The sequence below is a fragment of the Bacillus rossius genome, chromosome 3 (genome assembly GCF_032445375.1).
Source record: "Bacillus rossius redtenbacheri isolate Brsri chromosome 3, Brsri_v3, whole genome shotgun sequence".
Classification (NCBI taxonomy): domain Eukaryota; kingdom Metazoa; phylum Arthropoda; class Insecta; order Phasmatodea; family Bacillidae; genus Bacillus; species Bacillus rossius.
In genome coordinates this window covers 77,087,979-77,112,111 of record NC_086332.1, presented here as the reverse complement: position 1 = coordinate 77,112,111, position 24,133 = coordinate 77,087,979, and the positions used below count along the sequence as shown (strand labels likewise).

Genomic DNA, 24,133 nt, shown 5'->3' with positions numbered 1-24,133 from the left:
TATATACTCAGCTGTGAATGCCTTGAATTTTACATTTGCTACCAGCGCGCTTGCGTTCCTCCTTGTTCAACCAGCAGCGTAGAGAGCGCTATTGAGACGGTCCCTGCATTTGTCGCATAGATAGCGCTAACTATGATGAATTTCATATTTCGTTCAGAGTTTTGGCGTGTTCCAAATGGCACAATTGTTTGAAGAAACAGTAACACGAACATTTTTTCTTTGTGGTGTGAGTATTTATAAAGTAAGAAATATTTATTGTTAATGAATCCGTATTAAAAATAATGTCCTTTCTCTCTCTCTCTCTCTCTCTCTCTCTCTCTCTCTCTCTGCCGTTTCACACCTTACGATATATTTACAGAGTCGAGGTTTGAAATTTCAAAGAAGTTTCACTTTTATCACGTCTACTGAGTTACACGCGCTCTTTCTTTTTGTCGCAAGTTGTAAACGTGGCGGACGTATCCGTGAGCCATGCGTGTTTTACCTCCCACCAAGTCGTTCAGTCGCCGCTACACCCACGTCAGTTGTCGCGCCCGGTAACGCTCTGTCGCGCCATTCGACCGCGGCGGCGGCGGCGCGCGCGAGGAATGCGGGAGCGGAGGGGGGGAAATCAGATAGTGTAATGCCGGGTAATGAAGGGGCTCGCCCTGGCCCTCTCTAGGCGGTAATTGCGGTTATTACCACGGTCGACGCTTACCCCCTCGGGGGGAGGGGGCTGTATGATGGCCGATACTTAACGAGTGCATACATTACGTTCTAATTGGCGAGCCGGCTACCGTGAGGGCCCCCTGCGCGTTGTCGCTCGGCCATCTTGAGGGGGAATAGGGGGAGGAGCTCATCGTAACTCTCCGGAGCGCCGTGGTGTGCGAGATCTCCGCTCGCGCCCACCGGCGCGGCGGGTGGATCACAGATGGAGCCACTATTATTCCACAGACGTGCACATCTGCCACGCGTTGACTAGCAGACAAAAATTCCTTTGACGACCTTGAGCCAGTTAAAACACTGTAAAAACGTTTTGTGTTTCCACAAGGGAAATCCCTGGAAACTCAATTGCCAGCGACATCACTTGTAAAAAAAATTCAAGGCACAGCTTTGTAAATTGGCAAAATGGTACAAATCTATACATTTCAAATTTTACAAGCGTTGTCGTTGGCAACCGAATTTTCAAGGACTATCCTTGTAAAATTACAAAATAAAATGACAGTGAAGCAAGGAGAAATAGTGGCTACGCAGTCACGTGAAACCCGCCAATGTTATTGACCAAGAAGTACTCCAAACCGGCTTAATTACACATAGCACATTTGATTGTGTCCTGGAGGGAAATAAATTGAAAAAAATAAATATATATTAGGAGCAGGTATTTTACTAGAATAAATCTGACAGCTCAAGGAACGTCCGCACCAGCGGTTTCTTCCTCGTAATTGGAAGCCGTCTGCAAGAGAAGCCATTGCCCTATTTGGCTGGGCCAATCATGACGCGTTTGCTTCTGCACTGAGTTGTTGTGATTCGTGTACTAACAGAAAACATGAACCTGAGAGAAAAACTGGACCAATCACGACAAAACAGTGTTTTCTCTCTCAGCTGTCTGCAAGTCTTTTCGCGGTAAATACACATGGGTGGATGGATGGATGGATCACAGTTGGGGCCACGATCATTTAGCGGGCTCGTCGGGTGGCAAAGTGGACCTGGGGCGCGTGTCATATGCCACACTTAGATGATTGGACACGCCCTTGATGACTTCGAGCCAGTTACTAGCAAGGAGAAGAAATTACCACCGAGTCACGTGAAACCCGCCAAAGCAATCGACCAATGAGTAGAGACATGCAAAATTCGCGTATTCATTTTGCGATAGGTTAGAATCCCATAAGTTTGCCCTTTCTGCTGCTTCAGTTATTGGGCCACAGTTTATATGAAGGACTCTGGCCAATGAAAAACCTTCAACAAAATAAGTGTTGAATCACGGGCATTCCAGTTAAATGGTGTCACGAATCAGTAGCCACTGCGTATATGTAATCTTTCTGTGAGCATAGAGGATCACGAAGTCTATCCTAGAGGCCAATGAAACTGCGAATTTTTCCGGTCTCTACCAATGAACACTCCAAACAGGCATAATTGCATTGAGCATCTTTGAGTAGAGCTGAATAGCGAAATGTAGGTGAAAAACCTACGTTAAACTAGCTCAATTTATTTTAACGAGTGTAATTATAGAAAATGACAGTCACGACCCAGAGAAACTCATTATTTCCTTTTATAAAATTGAATTATTTTAAGTACTGTCGTCTTAACAAACTAAACGAGACCAGAATTTTCAAATGCGTCATCTATGCTAACGATGTCCATTCTCAGTTGAGAAGTCACCTACGTCAGCATGTGGAGTAGACTCATGAACTCCACAGGTTGCGGGGGGGGGGGGGGGGGGGGGGATGGGAGGGGGGGAGGGGGGAATTTACCTACGATTATACAGATAAGTAAATTTAAAAATAAAAGTGTGCATGGAGTTCACGCGCGACAGAAGTGAATCTTCTTGCTTATTAGTTATAGATAGAGATAAATTACTAATATTTTTTTTTAATAGAACAAGAGATAATAACTGAGAATAGTAAGAATATGGGTATGATCTAAAATAAAATAACTGTTTTCCACACGAATAAATAAATTGTAGATTCTCTGAATAAAAAAATATACGGAAAATTTTTTCTCGTACATTTAAAACAAACTTTGATTTTAAATAATTCTTTAACTTGAAGCTTGCCGATAATTAGGTAGTTTATGCCGCTTAACTAATTGTCCAAATGGACGTGTGTAGTCTGAGGTAGGTATCTGGCAAATTAAAGTGACAACATGGCATACGAATTAGACCTAGCTCAATACTACTTTGTTGAGCCACAGTCACCCACAGCTACACTCCGATCAAGAAATATTCACGCCTCTTAGTTGAACTTAACATATTTGCACACTCGTGGCCTAGTAACTATAATACGGTGTGTGAATGTGAAATTAAAGCTTCAAAAGCATTATACCAGCAGATAATAGTTGGTTGCACAGCTAAAACAATATTCACATAACACTGTTTAACAATACTGATTTACGCAAGTAATTAAATTAATAATACATACATTAAACAATATTTTCTTGCGAACATGGCCCGGGGCGCGGTGCTCAACAATAAGCTCAAACCCCGATGTGTTGCTCTCTGCCTAAGTAGAGTGGCGTCAGGCGCAGGCGGGTCCCTACCGCCGCGACACCCGCCTATCCCTGCAGCATGGCGGGGTTCCACCTGAGCCGCACGCCGCCACGTGGAGCCCGCTCAAGGCTGCTCCAGCGATCACCGCCCGCGCCAACGGCCCCGGAGTGGGGATAGCTCGTCGTCCACCCCCAAGAAACAACCGCGTGCATGCAAGTGCGCAAGTGCGCAAAAACGCGATAGTGCCAGAGCTCAAGAGCGCAAGAACGCGAGAGCGCAAGAGTGCAAGAGCGCAAGAGAGTAAGGGCTCAAGTATGCTGCGTCATTACTACCTTCCCTTCTGTCTCCTCTATCGGTTACCCCGATCGGAATTTTCGTAACGCTCGAAAATTTTTACCCCCTCAACAAAAGAGTTTCACTTCAAACATATATGTTTTTGAGTTCACGCAGTTTAAAATCAATATAATATACAAAAATCTAAACAGAATATACTGGACCATGTTTTTGAAATAACATTTTTTTTTAAAACAATTTTGGGTACAAACTTAGTTTCAACTAGCAGTTTGGAAACTTTAATGTTGTAAGGTAAGTAAATTATGCTTTCAAAGCCAGAATACTATTATAACTCTGTTAAAACTAGTGGTTTACTTTTTTTTCCACCGCGTCTTCCAAATAGCACATGACACGCGTGTAGCAAAAGAAAAAAAAATTTTTTTTGCACGTTAATAAGAATCGCAGGCTTTCGCGACCGTTGTCCGAAGTGGCTTGGCTTCCGGGTTGGCAGGTATCTAACTGCTAACCTGAAGATGGGGACCACAAGGACTACCGAAACGTCGAAGCAACGTCAGTCCTTCGCACGTACGGCAGAGAGCTATCCCAGCCGTCGCGCGCTGAAGCGACACGGCGACACGATCAAGTCAGGTGCCGGCGGAGGTCTGGATGGGAAGGGGGGAAGCAGCGGTGCAGGAGGTCAAACAAATGACGGGCGCGCTATCGGGACTGGTGTATCGCGCAGGAGATGGTTTGGTGCAGGAGGAGGGAGCAGGGAGGGAGGAGGAAGGTAGGAGATCGGCGAGATAAGGACCCGGTGGCTGCGAGGCGGGTATCGGAGCTACTGGTGTGTGTCGCGTCCAGGGACCCTGTAATTGCTCGCCCCGGGCGGTGTAGCGCCCCCTCCCCTTCACAGGCCGCCCCTCACGCCATTTAAAGAGCAACTGGTCGACCAGCACACGCAAAAAGGGCGTACAGCCACGTTTCAAGCGCCAGCTCCGGTGCGGAGGATCCTGGGTAAATAAACACTACGCTGGTTCCGATGGTCAAAGGCACATTAAAAATTTGGATTATTTCTGAGCTGTTAATGTGTCGTCCAGATTTAAGTCGTTAGGAAACTGAAACAACCAATAACACAAATTCAGTAAAAAATCAGGGAAATTAGGCACAGCATTGGTCTTGGTCTATAACAGCGTTTCCCTACCTGCGTGAGTGCACCGCAATATTTATGTAAATAAAAATACATATATTATATTAATGAAAAGGTGATGTAAATATATTATAAAAATTTTGCAAAGAAGAATTTTTTATTTAGTGTATTACTTCGGAAAATTGGAAGCACAGGAGGAAAATATATATATATATATATAATACTAGGTACGTGAGTCGCAGATTTCAGATGATTATGGATCGGGTACAGTGATTAAAAAAAAGTTCAATCACCTACTGGGATAGACTTCAGGATATCAGGGCCAGTGTGCTCGTTTATTGTTCAGAATATATATATATATATATATATGTGTGTGTGTGTGTGTGTGTGTGTGTGTGTGTGTGTGTGTGTGTGCTAGACACCCCCCACCCCCCAAGCATTCCCCCCTAATCAAACAGAAATCATCATGTTATGCAGGGTATAAGTGACGATCACAAAAAAAGGTCTTCATCGTCTACGGACCATGGCGCAGGATTGCCGGTTCCAGGAGTTGGACCTCCGAGAATGGTTCGGCGCTGGAATCTGCTAATAATTTTTCCTTTAAATATTATTATTTTTCCTTTATATATTTTTTCCTGAAACAATGTTTTACTTCATATTGTATTTAAATTAATTGCTCTTTTTATCCACGAACTTTATAAAAAGCGATGTTTGTTTCGTTACTCTATGTCATTTTTTTTTCAATTGTTACAATTTTTTTAAATGTTCACATTAGTCAAAATACCGCATTAAAGTGACTAGGTGCACTCCCACAGGAGCTTAGTCTATAGAGTGCTTTATTTCCTATTTGATATTTAGTAAACTGTCTTGAAACATTGTAAAAAAAGAGTAAAATTAACTAAACAGAAAAAAAAACTGCAGTCCCGCGGCGCACTTCCCCCCCAAGGCCACTGTCTGTGTCTGCCGCACGGCCGCCCGCTCCCGCAAGCCGGGGGCACTACCGCCCAGCAGCCTGCTGATTCACGGTAGCGCGCGGGACGGTCGTGCGCAACCAGCGAGGGTGGAGTAGAGAGCCGTTTTAGCGCGACTAGAGAACTGTTTACATTTGTCAATCACATTGTGGCAAGAAATTGTCGAGATGTTACAAATGCTCAGGTGTAATTCCTGCTTTAAAAAATTTAATTCGTGCTAAATTTTTTTAATAAAAAAATGTGTCGTGGCTAGAATCATGGTTAACTAAATTTTTTATATAACCCTTATTTATTTATATGTTGTAAACACTCTGCTCACGAATTTCCGGCCAGATGTCACGAGATGATAATTTGGTAGTTAATATATTTACTTACTAAGACTGCCAAAAAATGTCGGTGACATCGCAAAACTTCATTGGTAAGATTTCAGTTGTGAACCGATTTCTCATAAGTGGAGTGCACAGTCGTGCGCATGGCCTGCTATATGCATTCGCTCTTTTTTTTTTTTTTTTTTAAAATTGGGAACCCAGCCTTAGTTTTAGGAAGCCTGGCGTTAGCGAGTGTGGCCACCCATCACCAGGGGCGCTCGCGTCCCTGGTCATTGAAGTACCTACACACCTGTTAAAGTATGAAAGAGGACCTTGCGTCAAAGTTCCCGAACCACCGCATGTACCCTGTCCAACTGTTCGTCCAGACCATCCTCTGTCTCCTCTATTCTCCTTCGCTTCATGCACCCAGCATGTCTGTGCCCAGGGTTAGTTTTTAAGAGATGGGAGTTTAGTCATTCATGGCTTCAGTCGCTGCCTTGGCTGGCCGATCCCCGTTACCTGTATGGCTAATCCCTGTCCAGGCGTGTATAGGCTTCAGCCTGAGAAGCACCTAGGTCCCTCCCTAAACCCGGACCACTCCTGAAAGTTAGTTAGGTATGGGGAAACAGTTAGCTTAAATAAGGAATGTTCTCGAAAGCAGTACCGACGGAGTTCTTTACACAACCTTCTGACACTGCCGTTCATCAGCGGAGGTCGTGAACGTGTTTGCGTGGTTGCCGTTCCTCGCGGTCGTGCACTGCGTGATGCTCTGCAGGCGACGACCGCGGCGGACTGCGAGAACCGAGAAGTTACACGACACGAGACTTCAAATCTCGACGGATGAGGAGAAGCGCCGCGGTAAGTGTCGGCGGCTTCCGAGTCATCGGGTGCCACGGCGCCTGGAGACGGCGCACTGTATTTTTTTTTGTAAATGGAACTTAAATATATTTGTAAAGTTACAGATATTTGTAAATTTGTACATTTGCGAGAAAACAACTAGGTACATCACTAAAAAAAAAACAGTGTTCGGAGTTATACTGGGTTCGGATTCTTACCCGGACGTTTATGCTTTGTGGTTGTCCCAGGACCTCCATTAACCAAAGTAAACCGTTTCTTGAATAGCTTTCCAGTGTTGACTGCGTACATTAATAAGCGTTATACAAAAATATGAAGTCAAATTGTTGACTACCTATTTTATTATCTTTTCCATGGTTTAAATAAATTATGCCTGAATAAAACAACAGTTAAAAAATTAAATCATGCGCCAATTTCTTAATAAATACTCAGTATTATTTCAAAAAATGTATTTCATAAATGCAAAAATAATATAAGCCATGTGGTGTACAATGTTAAAATAACTTACTTGTAGTATTACAAAATATTTCCAAAGGAATCTTTTGTAAAAGTACAGAAATTTGTTTTTCATGAAAGTGCAGGGAGAAAAATTAATTTATTAGCCTACTACATATTTCAGAATAAATATCAGTAGATGTGTATTTTTCAAAACTGTGGACATAAACCTTGTAATTAATAAATCAATTAGGTAAATAAACATTTGCAGGAAAATATATTAATAATTGTTACAACGACTTAGGCGACATTATTTATTCACGCCAAAGTTAATATTTCCACATATAAATAAAAAAAAACCAAAATAATCAATGACGAATTAAATTTAAAACTATATATCTGAGCAACAAAAAGTGAAATAGCCTGTTTTTTGTTTTCACATGCCATGTTGATTTTTTTCTCCGTCATATATGTTGTTCTGCCCCAAAACTTTAAAACAGATATTCACTTTTTGCACTACCTCTCATGGAAGTAAAATGTTGCCCAATTGATGATAATTACTATGATTTTCGCGCCTTTTTTACACCCACAATATTACACAAAGAGAACATCGGTTGAAAATATTTGCGGCAGAGCAACACATGCAAGGGATGCTACGAGTTATTTTTTTTTTTTAGAAATAGACCTTAAACAAGAGTTGTGACGAAGAAAACGATAAAAAAATAATCAACATTCCTGTAGCCTGATTTTTCTTGTGCAAAGATTTTCCTTAGAAAAGAGGGGCAGGGTGGAGGCGATTGATTGATCCTACCCCCGCTGTTCCGATTACTCTTTGGAGCATGGGCGTAAATCCCGGACGGAGAGGGGCGGGCCCCCCTGGAAATAAAATGCCCCTTACTGAGGGGGCTCATATATACGTTATTCTGCCTTCTCCCCTCCTCACCCACCAGCGGATCCAACAAACTGTTCGTCTTGACCACGGCAGCAAAGCTCTCGGACGCTGCACACTTGCGCGGTTCTTGCGCCGAGGCTCCCCTCCCGCCAAGAACGAGAGAGAGAGAGACGACGCAGGAAGGAACGGAAAGAAAAAAAAAGCGTAACTGGTGCGCACAGCGGACGGTGGCGGATCCACACGGATAGTGGCGTCCATCTTAACTACCTCTTTGCTCACGACGCACCAGCAACAGTCGACTTCTCCTCCTGCCCGCGCGCGCGCTCTCTCGCTACAGGGAATTATAATAATGATAAACTGCGCGCGCGGCTTCGACTGGTTATATAGTGCTTCCTTTTTTTTTTTTTTTCAACTCCCCCTCTCCCCCCCCCCCTCCAAGGCTTCTCGGGATCCGTGAGAGGCCCCGGTGCTGGCCGCGGTCCCCGCCCTGGCTTTCATTAATATCGCTCGCTGCCGAAGATAAAGGAGGGCGTTGGCTCCGCACGGCTTGTGGGAAAATCACAGCCACCCCTCCCACCCTTCCCGCGACCCACGCCACTCTCGCAACGGCTTCCGACCGGTGCAGCACGCACGCAGTCCCGCGGTGGCGGGGGGTGGTGGGGTGTGCGCACGGCCCCCGGCCAGGTGCTCCGGGCCGCCGTCAAGACTTACCAACACGCACAATGGAATTATCTAAGTTATGCCTGTTCTAAGTCGTGACGATTCCAAGTTGTGTGGTTCGGCGTTGTGTGTTTCTATGTTATGACAGTTCTAAGTGGTGTGTATCTAAGTTAAGATAGTTCTATGTTGTTTTTTTTCTTAAGTTATGATGTTTCTAAATTGTCGGATTCAGCGAAGTGTAATTTTAAGTTACGTATTTATAAGTTATGACATTTCTTAGTTGTTACAGTTTTAAGTTGTGTTTTTCCAAGTTATGACTTATCTAAGTTAGGTAATTTAGCGTTGTGTGTTACTAAGTAACGTGTTTCTAAGTTATGGCAGTTATAAAATGTGAGTATCTAAGTTATGCTGGTTATAAGTTGTAATTTTCTAAGTTATGTTGTTTTAAAAGTTGTCTGGTTTCTAAGTTATGACAGTTCTAAGTGGTTTGTTTCTAAGTTATGACAGACCTAAGTTAAACGAAATTTCTAAGTTGTGTGGTTCTGTGTTGTGTGTTTCTAAGCTATAGTAGTTCTAAGTTGTGTATTTATAAGTTATGATAGTTCTTATAAGATTGACTAAGATTAGAGATTTCAATGTTATGTGTTTCTGTGTTATGTAGTTTCTAAGTTACGATCATTCTAACTTATGACAATATTAAGTTATGTGGAATTGTTTGAGAATTTTAAGTTACGACTGTTGTTAAGTTGCGTGTTTCTAAGTTTTGTGTGTATCCCAGTTTCACCGCCTGAACAATATACGCCGCGCACATTACAATTTAATTTGGTTCCCCATTCGTACACTGGGTTTAAAAAATGAGCTGGTCTGAGTACTCTCCAGTGATGTGTAAACATCTAACCTCGGTAACGTGCAACTCCTGTGTTCTCGTGTTCTTTATGTAGCAAATTAACTTATAATACGAAACTCAGACACAAAATATAAAGTTTAATTTTCTTTAAAATAATGCCGAGCGTGATAAATAAACTAATAAATAAAAAAATTGATTTTCAAATACCATAATTTCTGGATGTGATTCACACACATTCTTTATGCGCCCGCCGGTAGAATCGTAAACGTTGCTTACCACTATTAAACGCAGATATGAATATTATCAGCACAAAACTACCACATAATTTTAAACTATTAGAAACGGTTCCGATAAAACCCCGGCTATGGACCCTTATATTCGACAAAGAATTTTATTAAACTATGGCCCATCTTGTTAAAGTTCACTAAACTGTTAATACTATAAAGTTCCACACACGTTATAAGTTATACTTCTATGGCATTACTAAAATATTAACATGTAACATTTTAAAACGCATATTATAACACTAAGTTTATGTTTGTTATTTGCTTTTGCTTAAACGACTAGAATCAGTCTGTAAATACTTTCTACAAACAGACATTAACATAATTTAGCTGATTAAACATTGTTATATTTTAATGTTATTAAAAAAGTAAAAAAGAAAATATCCAGTAACGAGATTTGAACCATACGCCTACTGCTGTGCTACTAAACCTCTTGGGAACTTTAAAGGAGAATATGCTTATAACTATACTAACTATAACTATGGCCAGCTTCCTTAGGTATTTTAAAACGTGTGATTAGTTTTAACTAAGACTATTTTAGCTTACCAAATATATTCCAGGGTAATTTCACTATCATAATGTTTCATTTGACACACCAATACGTTTGGTATCTCCCCTAATGTTTACTAAAGTGACTATACACGGGCTTATTTTGCAATGCTTGGGTCCGCCATCTTTGTGACATTTCCGCTCATCGATTTCCGTTCCATTTTCACGAAATTACTCCTACCAAATAAAATCCTCGTCGAAAATCAGTTCCAAAGTCCGGGTTTAGTATTGTCGAAGTCTTTATTCGCTTTTATCGGAGCTGTTTTATTAAATAGTTTAAAAGTTAAAATCTGCTTATCAAAAGATTGAATAGTTGACGTAGCTGCTCCAGCAGCGAATCCTAGTGGCGGGTGTGAAAACTGCGTGTGATAGAATTTCAGAAATGTAGTTGAAAACACAATTTGCATATAGGTACATATATTTATCACGCTCAGCATTATTTTAAATAAATTCTACGTTAAAAAATCTTGTCCGAGTTTCGTATTATAAGTGTATTTGCAACATGAGAACACGTGAATTCGCTCGTTACCGAGGTTAGACGTTACACATCACTGGCGAGTTCTGAATGACCCGCTCACAATTTATTTTTTGTCTTGTCCACGTAGCAGAGAACGTTTACGAACGCCACCAGATTATATTCTTCGATACGTATAAGTGCTCGCCGTAACTTTTACAAGGAGGGGGGGGGGGGGAGAGAATGAAAGACATGCAAATCGCTCTTGTGTTCACCTTCCGCGCGCTAACGAGTGTCGTTTGCCCCGGTCCCTACTAGTCAGACGAACAACTGAGAGTCGCCGTGGTCACTTGCAGAGGTGAGGGAACCATCTGGCGGTATAGCGACGGAGGGTTTCCATCTCGCTCGGCCGTCGGCGCTCGCCCGTTCTGTCAACTGCCTGCGTGTCAACTGCCGCCTGAATATGCATGGGGCCTCGTCCGGGGAGTGGACGCGCCACGGCACCGCCGCGACGCCGCGACGTGCTGAGTTACGGCCGGGGATAAACCTCTCTCCGGGCCCGCTTCCTCCGGAGACTTCCCAGCAGCCACCGCGACGACTCGTGGGCTACCAAAGTGCTTGTAACTTGATTAGGGACACTGCTTTTTTTCAAACCGTCCGAACTGGTTTGCATAATTCTTTCTGCCTTTGTCGTTTTTTTTTTTTTTTTTTTTTTCGCTCCGCCAAAAACACCCCGAGAGTGTTCCAAAGAATCAGCATGTGTTTTGGATAAATGTACACTGTCTGAAAATAAAATGAACTAATTAATCGGCGCGTGTCCACCAAAAGCGTTAGAGGTGAGACTTCACGCTTTACTGACACGCTTCAACGATGACCAAAAACCTGCAAAGAATCTTTAAGTTGTCTTACTCTCTACTTTATTCGCTTTTCCTTCTCCTCTTCTTCGCCATCGACCAACCCACTCCCGTCCGTTGCCATTTCCCTTACGCTCATGTGAGTCATCACCTTGACTTACCATTCCAGCTGTTAAATATAACAGGTTGTCCAGTCCGGATGTTTCACTGAAAGGTATGAAAACGTACGTACCTCCAAGATGTCCAAAATGCCAGAGTAGAGATTGAGTTAATGTGGTGACGACCCGTTCAGAAACACTGAAGGTGTGGCCGGAGTGGCTGAGGTTGAGGGGTTGAGGGGTGTGAGCACACGGATATGGATAGAGACACTGCCTAATAAGTAGGGGTGGGGAAAATTCGCATGTTCCGTGAAATCCGGGATAGACTCCACTATCCTCTGCACATTCGGGAAAATGTAACCTATTCATTGGCTGCTGACTTGTGAGGCTTCTCAACTGACTAACTTATGATACTATACTTCTTTTGTTGAGGGTCTCTAACTGCTCCAAAGTCCTCCAGATTGAAAGTGAACCAATAGCAAAAGTCTAAAAAATGTATGATTATTTTAATTTTAGCATTTCACGAATCCGCACATTTTCTCTAGTAATAAGCCCAAAAAATTGTTAAAAATAATGTAGAGAAAATAAAAAAATACTAAATAAATTTGTATTGAATTTTTAACCGGCTGTCATTCTATATGCCTGGCTGTGTCACATATTCGTCAGTAGGGGCAGGCATTCTTCATGAAAAAACCTGAACGCCTTATTAGTAGAGACCCGGAATTTTCGCGGATTATTCTGGCCTCAGGATAGAATTCAAAGTTATAGGTGTGCTCGACCCATGTAGCTCGACACGTAGTTTCCGAACGTGCCGCTAGAATTCGCCACCGGAGCAGCTACGTCGACTATCGAATCATTATATTTGCAGAGCGAAACATAATTCACATAAAAAAAGTTTATAAAAGTCGTTAAATGTTTAAAACTATAAATTAATTCCCTTTGGCTTTGTGAACTGGTGCTCCGCACCAGGGGGCAGCCAGGGGTGGGGGTGGGGGGTTTACGGGTTAAACCCCCCCCCCCTTCTAGCACCAAATCTTTAATTAATTTCTTATTCATCACTCAAACAAATTTCATATTAAAATTAATAAAAAGTTTACCATTACAATATTTAAATTTAAGTACCGAAAACTGCTAAAATAGCACTATTTTACACCTTAAAATCCAAATTTTCCCGGGGGAGGACCTCCGGACCCCCCGCTTTAATACGGGGGGGGGGGGGGGGAGGGCATGCTTCTTAACACCCCCCATACACAAATCCTGGCTACGCCACTGGTCCGCACACCCGCCAAGAGCCGAGGCGTCGCACGTGAACTAGGCCAGGGGGGGGGGGGGGGTTGGCGCAGGTGACTCACCCGTGTGCAGGAACAGGTGGTTCTTGAGGTTGGTGTGCTTGCTGAAGCCGCGGTTGCAGATGTGGCACTTGAACGGCCAGGAGCCGTTGTGCACGTACATGTGCGACTTGAGGTCCCCGGGCGTGGGGAACGACTTGGAGCAGAGGCCGCACTTGTGGGGCTTCTCCTGCGACAAGCGACAGTCCACTCAGTCGTCGGCGCGCCGACCCACACCGCATTGACACTAACTACCTCACTTTACAAATAGGGCCATGTATTCTTTGCGAAAACCATTTTTTCAACGAAGGTTATTTTTTTCATAAATTAAATACGTTTCTCGAGATAAAACAGCGTATTTATTAAGAAAATTGGCACACTATTTTATATTGTAACGATGCTTCATTCAAAAATAATCTTTTTTAAACGATGGATAAGATAATCGATATTCAATAATTTAACTTTATTTTGTTTTATTATGCGTATTTATGTGCTCATTTAATACTGTAAAGCTATCCAAGGAACAGTTTACACAAATAACTTTAACTATTGGAGGTACTGGGACAACACAAATTATAGGTAAACCTGGGTAAGAATCCGAACCTAATATTGCTGAAAACGCTGTTTTGTAGTGATGCATTGGTTTTCAGTTAAATATCATTGAAAATATCTGTAATTTTACATGAGTATTTCCTTTCCATTTTTTTAAATATTTACAGTATATTCTAGCGCAAGAGATTCCTTCCTTGTAATTGGTGACCGGGTCATTCAGGGCGGTATTTTTTTTAGCGAATGGCTGTAATTCGTGTACTGACAGTGAACACGAACCTGAAAGAATTTCAACCAATCACAACATACAAACGAACCTGCAGTGTTTTATCTCTCAGTTTGTCTCAAAATATTTTGCAAAAAATACATGTCCCCAACAATTTATCAAGGAATCGTCATATGAAACCATTCCGATAACCCTCTTCCACCAGATATTTACCAAACGTTATTTTAGAGTTGTAATAATTCATTGCATTTGATCATGATTATTACCACCTGCTTGTCCTATTACTGCTGATTAGATAACCCGTAGAAAGTTGCTGTTAGAAAATATTTTTGATGAAACATTGCCTATATGCAAGAGCGCTAATGTGAAAAATTACAGGAAAATCTCTCAAATAATAATGAAAGAAAAATCATATATCTAATTGAGCCTTAAGAGTACCAAGTAAGAAGCATACAAGAAGAGAACACTTGAGATCTATTTTCAGCAGAAGAGAGAGAGAAACATTTTTGACATTTTTTTGCTAGGTATTATGTATGCTCAGCATAAATGAAAAAAAAAAATAGAAAAGTTTAAGAGTCATAGCCTAGTATTTATTATGTACATTGCAGGGAAATTATGTCTAAAAGCAAATATTGAATACAAATGAAGAAACAATGTGGCATACATAAAATATTCTAGTCATATTTTAAATCATCACACACTTATTGTATCTGAGTCACGGGTCTATCACAGTAAATGGCTCTCACAAAATAAGTTTGGGACATAATTTACACGTTGTGATTCTCTTATTGATAAAAAAAAGTAGACATTTGCTAAATTCTTATGAAACACGCTGGGAATGTTAAAGAAGATACAAAAAAGAGGGTATGACTGTGTACATGACTGTGAAAGAGAACGTCAGATAATCAGAAATTAGGAAAATATACAGATGGAGCATAAGGTCCGATTCCATGCAAGGGGGGTGAAGCCCAAAGGGGAAAGATACCCCAGTGTACTACAAGTACCAATATGGCGGCCGTTTGTTTACAAAATGTATCAGCTGTAGGTACCTGTATTGGAGGTTACATTGGAGAAAAATGTCAACTCATATCATTAGTTTTGTACTATGAAGATTCGTTTTGGAATTTTAATATAAATATAAACATATTAACCAGTAGTATTTTTCATATAATTTTCTTCCAAACAGCCTAAATATAGTCGTTAATAAAAGGAGGCTATAACAGCTGATACAAATTTAAACAAACGTCCGCAATATTTGTATGTGAAAAAATAGTGGAAAAAACGGCTTCACGTCTGACGGCCTATGCTCCATCTGTATCCTTTCCTAATCTCTGTTGGTAACCCTCCATATCTTGGCCATAGATAACAGAAATTACACACGCGGATCAGCAACTTGCGTGTTGACAACTGCGGCAGCGTTTAGCGCTCCAAGCGGGAGCGCGCACAACCAACTCAGTCAGCTTGTCACAATCAATTGAAAGTTGAAAATTAAATCTGTATTACAAGTAAGAATTATAGCACAATATTGCTGGTTTCATTTTTCCACGGAAAATCAAACTCGTGATACACTCTCAAATAATTTTTTGTTACAAAATATAGTTAACAAACACCTACGTCATCACCGCTCACAGCTCTCGCTGCAGGAGCGCGCAGAATAACGGTGCCTGGAACGTCCATATAAAGATACCATCCGCATGCAAACATTTTTTAGAGACCAATACCGGACATCTTTATGCTATCAAGACAGGCGAGTATGCAACACACAACCTAGAGGACATATGTGTCACTTTAATAGCATTTTACAAAGAAATATTTTCATTTTGTATGTTGTTATGAGTTGAATATTATTCACTTTTATCAGAAAATTCGGTAGCCAATAGATGTCCATAAAACCACAAACGAGAAGAAACTGAAATAATGAACTTGCGTTGGAATACCGAGCCTTAAGGTGTTAATTTATTTTTCTTAAAATATTGTGTGTTTTTGCGTATCATTTTAATAAAGCCATAAAATAACAGTATTAAAATGTTTATGACATATATTTTATGAAATCAAGGGCAAATTTTTATGTTTGTTCCAGCATGTAAAAAAAAGCATTAAATAATGGGTTACAACTACAGTTTTGAGCTACCTGTTGATCTGTAGACTTCGTCTTTAAAAACTTATTTTCTGTATAGCATTCATAATTCAATAAAAACGATTACGTGTTTCAAAACCCTGAAGAAATCAGGTTTCTATGATTCTCAGGGAAGAAAATGTTGATTTAATGAAGTATATTATTCAAATAAAGGGTTTGAAGACGAAGGCTACATACGAACGGTTAGTCCATAACTGTAAACGAAATGATTCGATGCTTTCAGCACATGCTAGGACTTACATAAAAATTTATGTTTAAGTTCATAAAAAATTGTTAAATAAGGATTTGTTTATTAGAAAAGAAACCTTTTTCAAACAGTTAAATATGGTTACATTATGAATTTATTTAAAAACGCGTGCGAAAATTCGAAAAATCAGATGCAGTAGAAATTGGGACGCCAAGGACTTGACCCGATGCTCCGAGACTGCCAGTTGTAGAGCCGCTGGGATGGCAGCACTGTCTCGCGACAGGGGGTGAGGAGACAGCGAGAGGGTTGGAGCCACCCCCGCTGCCCGCCGGCGGCATATGCCCAGCAACTGCTTTGTCAAGGGGGGGGGGGATAGAGACTCTGCGGGGAGCCATATGGATATTAAGACGTAATAGCTACCTCCCCCTAACGCACCTGTCGCCTTGCTTTGTGCTCCACGCACGATGCGCGCTCATTGTCCGTTGGACACACAACAGCATTTATTTAGTTATTTCCTCAGCTTCTTGTGTGATGTTTCCAAACGAGCAAACAACAAAAAATAATGTCTTCAATAACGAACTACGTCTCTAGCTCAAAATTGCGACTTGAAATAAGGTTGTTTTTAACTCGCAATTCAAAATAAATTCACCAATAAGTATTTGTGTGAACGTTAAGTCAATTTTTTTAAGACAAAATTTGTTTTAATAGTATTACCAAATACTTTATTATGTATTTAGGAAAAAGTAATTTTTTGTTACAAGAAAATATAACTGCCTTAAATTTCTAAATTAATTTATTTATAAGATACAGATACCTATAGTTATATATGTTTATCAAAATGCAATTAGTAAGTACAAAAACTATACAGACATGGATATGTTTAAAAACCATGAAGATATAGTAAATTATAAATATATCCCTTCCCTTAACCTCCACCTAGTTGTATCTCTAGGCAAGAATGTTACGTTGGAAATACACTCACCCCCAAGAAAAAATTGAAAATTTTTAAAATTTTAATGTGTATATTTTATAATGAAAACGGCTAAGACAATTGTTAACCGAAAGTATTTGGGTTTAAAAATATTTTTTGTGTGATATACAAAGAGACATAGGGTTAAAATATTTACTTTGTTTCTGCTGTAAAATTATACCACTCAAAGTCCAACTGATAATGCACTACACTTATTTCAAAATCACGTGTTTTAATATTACTAATTCCACTTTGTCAACCAAAACCACAAGAATAATAGGCCAGTTCCGAAAATAATCGGATTTTAGTGCAGAGCTTATCTGGAGGATGTTTTTACGTGGAGCGATCCTTAAAATTCCAGGGTCAAGGTCATGAACTCAGCGCCTTGGATTTAAAGAGGATTATATGCTGTAAGGATAAACACCAGCCATAAAGAGGATAAAGCTAGCTAAAGGAAAAAAAATTATCGAGTAATTTTCTCTCAAAAAATGTAAATTTAGTTGGGAAAATATAATGCAATTTTCAGTAATTTTAAGGAATTTAGTGTCATCGTTGGGTTAAACTGGGAAGTTTTCAAGCACATACAAGGTGGCGGCTGGAACGTCACAGATCCAAGATGGTGAGCGACGACATGCTATTACATAGCCGCACATGCACATCAGGTCACGTGGAGGCGTCATGCGAGTCGCGGCCAGAGCGAGGAGGACGGGAGGAACAGAGGGACATAAGTGCATAACCCCAAGAACACCGCTGTCGGCTGAGAAAGAGATAGCTCGTGCTAGGTCGTAACAGACATACTACCCCTCCCCTTTTTCAAACAGCAACACCGGGTCATTAAATTAACTACTGGCTGGCGCTATCGGAGACCTACGTTAAAAGTAATTATAAAAAAAGATCCAGGTATTTTCTCGTGTCAAAATAATTTAAATTACATTCAGTTCTTAATGTATAGAGCCTGAAGAGAAGTTGGAATGTTTAAGTTAGAAATGTTTACTTCGTTTGCGTACATATTTTCATGTCATTACTTTCCTCTAAATAAATTTTTGTAAAATCTATCAATGTATCTTACATTTTTTTTGGGCAATTTTTATCACTAGATATTTACTAAATGTTATTCGTGTGCGGTAAATTGCCACGGAGGTGATGATGATAAAGGACACTCATGTGGGTGCTGGTACACCTTATGTATGATGAAAGGCTTATAAAATTAATTTAGCTATACTTTAATTTATCATTACGAGAATTTTTCATGACTGAATTTGCACACTTTTAAGACTTTATTATTAGACTAATAAAGATAGCCATTTATGTAAACTAAATTTAATTATTTTTTTATGTTAGCAGGTATGCAACATTCTTAAAACTTTTTTCTTTAAAGTCACACGTAACAACGTACAGTTCAGAATAGTCGGAAATCGAAAGTGAAGGCAAACATATTTAAGATAAATGATACGATTCTGCCTGTATAGCGTATGAGAGCTGATTTGATGGATATTTAAAGATATTATATTACACTGGGTAAATATGTGTTGGAAATATTTGTGGCGGAAGAACAAATACGAGAGATGTGCTGTGATAAATTACAAGACTATCCCTTGAACGATAATAATGATCACAAAATGAAATAATAAACATGGTGCGTCTCCGTGAAATACAAGATGATGGATAAAATGTAAATTTAGCTAGGGACATGTATTTTTGGCCAAAATAATTCGAGATTAGCTAAAAGTTAAAACACTGTAGCATCGTCCGTGTTTAGTGATTCTGATTGGGTAAGATGCTTTCAGGCACATGCCTACTGTCGGACCCGCAATCAGAGTAATTCAGTGCGGAAGAAAACGCGTCCTGAGTGGCCTGTTTAAACATGGCAATGGCTTCTCTTGCAGACGGCCGCCAATTACAAGGAATAAACAGCTGGTGCGGGCATACTTTATTGCAGTATAATGGCCCTTTAGTTTTTTTTTCTTGCGAAAAATGCATGCCCCTAACTATAGCCTAGCTCCAGCAAATGAAAATTTGATTAATAACTATACAGGAATGATTCCTATAATTATCGATTAGAAACAAATCCGTTTTGAGAGAAGCATATCATTTATAAAAAATAAAACACACATTATTGCTGTAAACCAAATACGACATACTATTCTTTATACGAATCGTCACAATATACACACATTCAAATTATTACTAACCACGAACTTCTGACCAAGTTTTCAATAAGTTTTTTTAATGGTAAGTGAAACAGGGGCTTACGGCAACGCCCACTACGTTTCCTACTGGCGTAAAATCAGGGCATTGAACTCGACAGAAATCTAACCAGTCATTGGTGGCCTTCCCAATTTCTGGCATACGATCGAGTAATTTTAAATTTAAATGTCCAGCACGTCTACACAAATATTTAATAAAATTTCCCTAATATTCCGTGACCAGAACTTAAAGTTACCTTGACATTTTACTAGAAATAATATAAATATTCTTGCAATTTTCCAAACGAAAAATAAATAAAATCCAGCCTCAGCCAACCCCACAGTTAGTCTTGTTCAAACATAAACTTACATACGCCATTTTACAGAGTGTATGACTAAGCAACGAAAAAACGTCTGAAAATTATGGCTGGTCTGAGCATGGAATTTCCCATTTAATTTCTATAACTGTGAAATTTCCAATATTTTGTAGGTCTTCAAGTAAGTTCCCTTATCATTTATAACTTCCCTGACTTATACCTAATTTTCCAGAAAGTGGATGTCAAACTATTTTAAAAAATATTTTTTTTACAACGAGGAATCTACACTTAACCAAAGCATACCCTATTTTTTTTATTTATCTTTAATTGCCTCTACAGTATTAGCACAAGAAGGTTCCTAGAATAAAAAGAATAAATTGTGGACGGATTAAGTTGGCCAGTGCTGTGGTGTGTGACGCAATCTCACTGTGAGGTTATTAATAAAGGTCCGTGTGAGCACGCCTTGTTTAACTCATTGATAACCAGCCAGCTGCACGAAAAAGAAGATCGACAAGTGATTCTCCCCAGCTTTAACTTAAGGAATTGAAAACGTAACAGAATATATTATAAACTGTTTGAAAACATTTATGTATGTTGGCGGTGAAAACCTTTCTAACTATACTGAGCTGTGCATTGTTTCATATGACTTTAAAGAAAAATATTCAAGCATGTTGCATACACAAAACAAAACAAAAATTATATTTAATTTATAAATCGGCGAAATTTATTTGATACTAACCATTGCACATATTCCAAGTCTAGAAAGTGTATGGATCCTGGATACGATAGTTGTTAACAACTTGTCTAATTGCCCTATCGTACACACGGATTCCTTTGAACAGCTAGACATAAGAGACATTTGTTTGGTACACGGAAGTACCCCTTCAGTTATTGTGTAAGAGTTTGAAAGTTATTTTTAATCACTGTCAACTAGCCTACCACATAAAGACTTTTTTTTTAACTCATCGAAAACTTAGAACATTTAATTATTTACAATTACAATTTAGAATTAAATAATTGATATAATTTGGAAGATATTTGAAAGTATAGCCAGGAAACACTAAAATTTACTTGGGATTAATAGTCAAACGAAATAGAAAATTTGGACAAAAAGATAATTATTTTGCTACGAGTTAAATAATTTTATATGCAAGTCATAGCTTGTTAACACTTACTAATATAATACTACCGAAACAACATTATTCCAGGCAGATAAGCCTACTAACCAGTGGATACTACTACTGTAATCACTATGGTTATGTTTTCTGACACAACTATAGTTTTATACGTACTAAGTGATGTCCAATGTTCTCGATTGCTGAATTCCTCAGAGTTATTGTGGTGGATGAGAGTGATGACTGCATGTTTACAAACCAATACATTTTATTAGTACTGATTCCCACTTTCACATAGTATTGTTCTAATTTAGAAAAGCGGAAGAGTATTCGTTTGATGATTTTTTTAAAAACTTTTTATAAGAAAATCACATTGGAATTAAGTGACTTCTGGAATTTTTCTTTCTCTTAAAATCTTAAAATAATACATTTTCAAACACGGGACTCTTATTCTGTAGACCGTAACTAGTGAATGAATAACTAAGACTAGAGACCTGCAAAATTCGCGGTTTTGATGGCCTTCAGGATAGGCTGCACATACCCCTGTACACTCGGGCAAATAACGCAAGTTCATTGGCTGCCGACTTGTAAGTCGTCTCAGCTGGTTTGTCTGTGATTCGATCCTTCTTTGGTTGAGGGTTTATAACTGGTTGAGATTCGTCCAGATGAACAGTAAGCCAATAGCAAAATTATCTAAGAGGTATATGTGTTTGAATTCTAGCCTATCACCGAATGAATCCGCGAATTTTGCAGGTCTCTACTAATGACCACGTAGTTACGCTCAGTACATACATTCCGTCTCTAAGACAAAATTCGTTGCCAGTAAATAGTACACCATCTATATGTGAACACAACACTTACCTAACAAGTTAGAAAAAATATATACATACATTTAAAAAGAAAACGCTTCAACTAATCAGCCACCCTCCCCTCAAAAAAAGAAATAAAGAGTTCAGCAGAGAGGAGTAGAGAACACCAGGGTTAACGTTAAACATTCGAACCCTGCAGTTACAGCAACCGCCGGGAGACTGGATTGCCACAAGTGGTTCGGATGCCACTATGATCCTGGATGTAATCCTTAAGGGGGATATAGCCTTGCCATCTTGGAATTTTTAAATTGTAAGTTTTTTAGTTATTCATCCAAATGTCGTTCATGACAGGGCAGAAAAGACCATCCTTCCCAAGCTTACAGCTGGATATTTAGTTATTGTCTAGAAAGGCTGGTACAAACTATGTGATAACTTCGCGAGGGCAGTAACAACTGTTGTAATTGCAACGAAAGTCCACGAATATTGACTTAAACAAGTGCCCAAAGCCGTATTACCCAGCCATAAAGCAGGTGCACAGTGCAAGTTGTGGCTTATGAGTGTGTGTGTGTGTGAAAGAAGTTCGCGGGCCTCGAGCTGCCGACGCAACAATGCAATCTCGCTACTGTAGCGAGGGCGCGCTCCCAGATGGCGGCCATCGGCATTCAAGACGGTGGCTTCCTGCGACATTTGGCGTCCCGAGACGGCGCGCGCGATTAGGAAGGGCAAGCAGGCGTGCCAACTCCCCGACAATACAGTTCCCCACGGGACTGCAGGTAATTGAAACAGGGCTTCCCCTCGGCAGATGGCCGCGACAAGGCGATACCATCGGGGTGAGATGTCGGCCGAGGGAAGGGAAGGGAAGGGAAAAGGAAGTCGTGTCTGAAGGGGAACCCCTTCCCCCCTTTCTTATTCGGCCACTTCCGCGGCTGTCCTTACGGCGCGCCGGGCCTCCCCGAAGGAATAACGTGAGAAGGGCTGAGACCCCATTGTTGTGGTTCTTCCTCGAGATAGCACACACACACACGCATATCCGCTTCCCCTCTTCCCCCACCCTCTCCAAGCCGTCTCGAGGGCGCAAATACCCTCTACACACAGAATTTTTTTTTGTAAATGGAACAGAAATATTTATGTAAAAATGCCGGTATTACTGTATCACTACAAATTAATGAGCGCAGTCTAAGTTATTTGTAAATCGTTCGATGAATATCTTTCCAGTATTAACTGAGCATATTAATAAGTAAAATAAAAACAAAATATAGTCTAATTTTTGAATATTCGATCATCTTTTCCATGATATAAAAATATGCTTGAATAAAAACATCAATTAAAATTTAAAATTATGCGTCCATTTCCGTAAACATTACTTAGTATTTTCTCGAAACAACCGTAGCCATGTGTAGTACAAAGTTACAATATCTTTATTACAGTATTATAAACTATGTATTTCTTGGCAACTGGTTTCCAAAGGAATCTTTTGTAAAAGAACGCTAAAAAAAACCTTTTCTGTGTAAAAAAAACTACGCAAGACGCAAAAACCTGCAAGCACGTATCGGCCATCCTTCTACTTTTTGCGGTTCAGCTTTCTATACATGAACTGAAATGTTCCGAAAATTCTGAATGATTTAGACATCACGTGCGTGGCACGTTACGATTTGGTTTTTAGGACACCGATCAAGTTTTATAATTATTTTAATTTAGCACATTGAAAAAAAAATGTTTTAAAATCAAAATAATAGATATTTTAAACTTTTTTTTGTAAAAAAAAAAACGTTATTCATGAACAAAAGCCCGATTAAAAATTTTTTACTGTTTTACAGTTTGAAGTTGTAGGGTTGATGTTGTCTTGCGACTTGCGATTTTTTTTTAACTGTGTTATTGAATGTGTCGCGTGTTGCGTCCTCGTGGTGTTGGTTTGCTCGGGCAGTCCACTGCCCCAGCCTCAGAGTCGCTACCGGCCCGTCAAGGCTGGGGCAGTTGCACGCAGCGCTATAAGGAAAACACTCCTCAGCTGCCGACTAAATGTGAACTGAGCGAGGTAACACAAAATTGCCGAAATTTAAATTTGTAAATTATACTTTTCCATTAAATTAACAAGGTATCTTATTTTTACTGATAGGTTTTTTATATTTTAATTACAACTTCTCATTCTCAAATAATAATGGCGTAGTACAAAATGAAAAGAAGAAGAGGAGAGTTTTTTTTATTCATACTATATACAACCAAATTTAGTCTGTTTAAAAAATATATATAGCAATCAACAATAAAGGTCGGCCACTTTTACATTATGGCTTAGGACCACCTAAACTAAGAAAGAGAGAAAAAAAATGGAAATATTGTGTTTTGCCGACTAATTTTCGGTAGGTAATCTTACTGCCGGATTTGTTTCGACCACACATGTACCAATGGGCGTTGATCCGGCCGGGGGGGGGGGGGGTGAGTGAAGCAAGAGGTCCCGGGCCCTCTTGCAGTTAATAAGTCTCTCTCTGAGGGGACCTGAATGC

The 24,133-nt window shown here is 39.9% G+C and overlaps 1 protein-coding gene across 1 annotated transcript in view; it reads right to left on the bottom strand.

The window, feature by feature from the left end:
* The window catches only part of LOC134531324 (zinc finger protein 16-like), a 331,519-nt gene that overhangs the window by 69,272 nt on the left and 238,114 nt on the right, over positions 1–24,133 (bottom strand). The window contains exon 6 of the mRNA XM_063367018.1: positions 13,161–13,326. Coding sequence (XP_063223088.1) covers positions 13,161–13,326 — 166 coding nt within the window. The remainder of the gene's footprint in view (positions 1–13,160; positions 13,327–24,133) is intronic.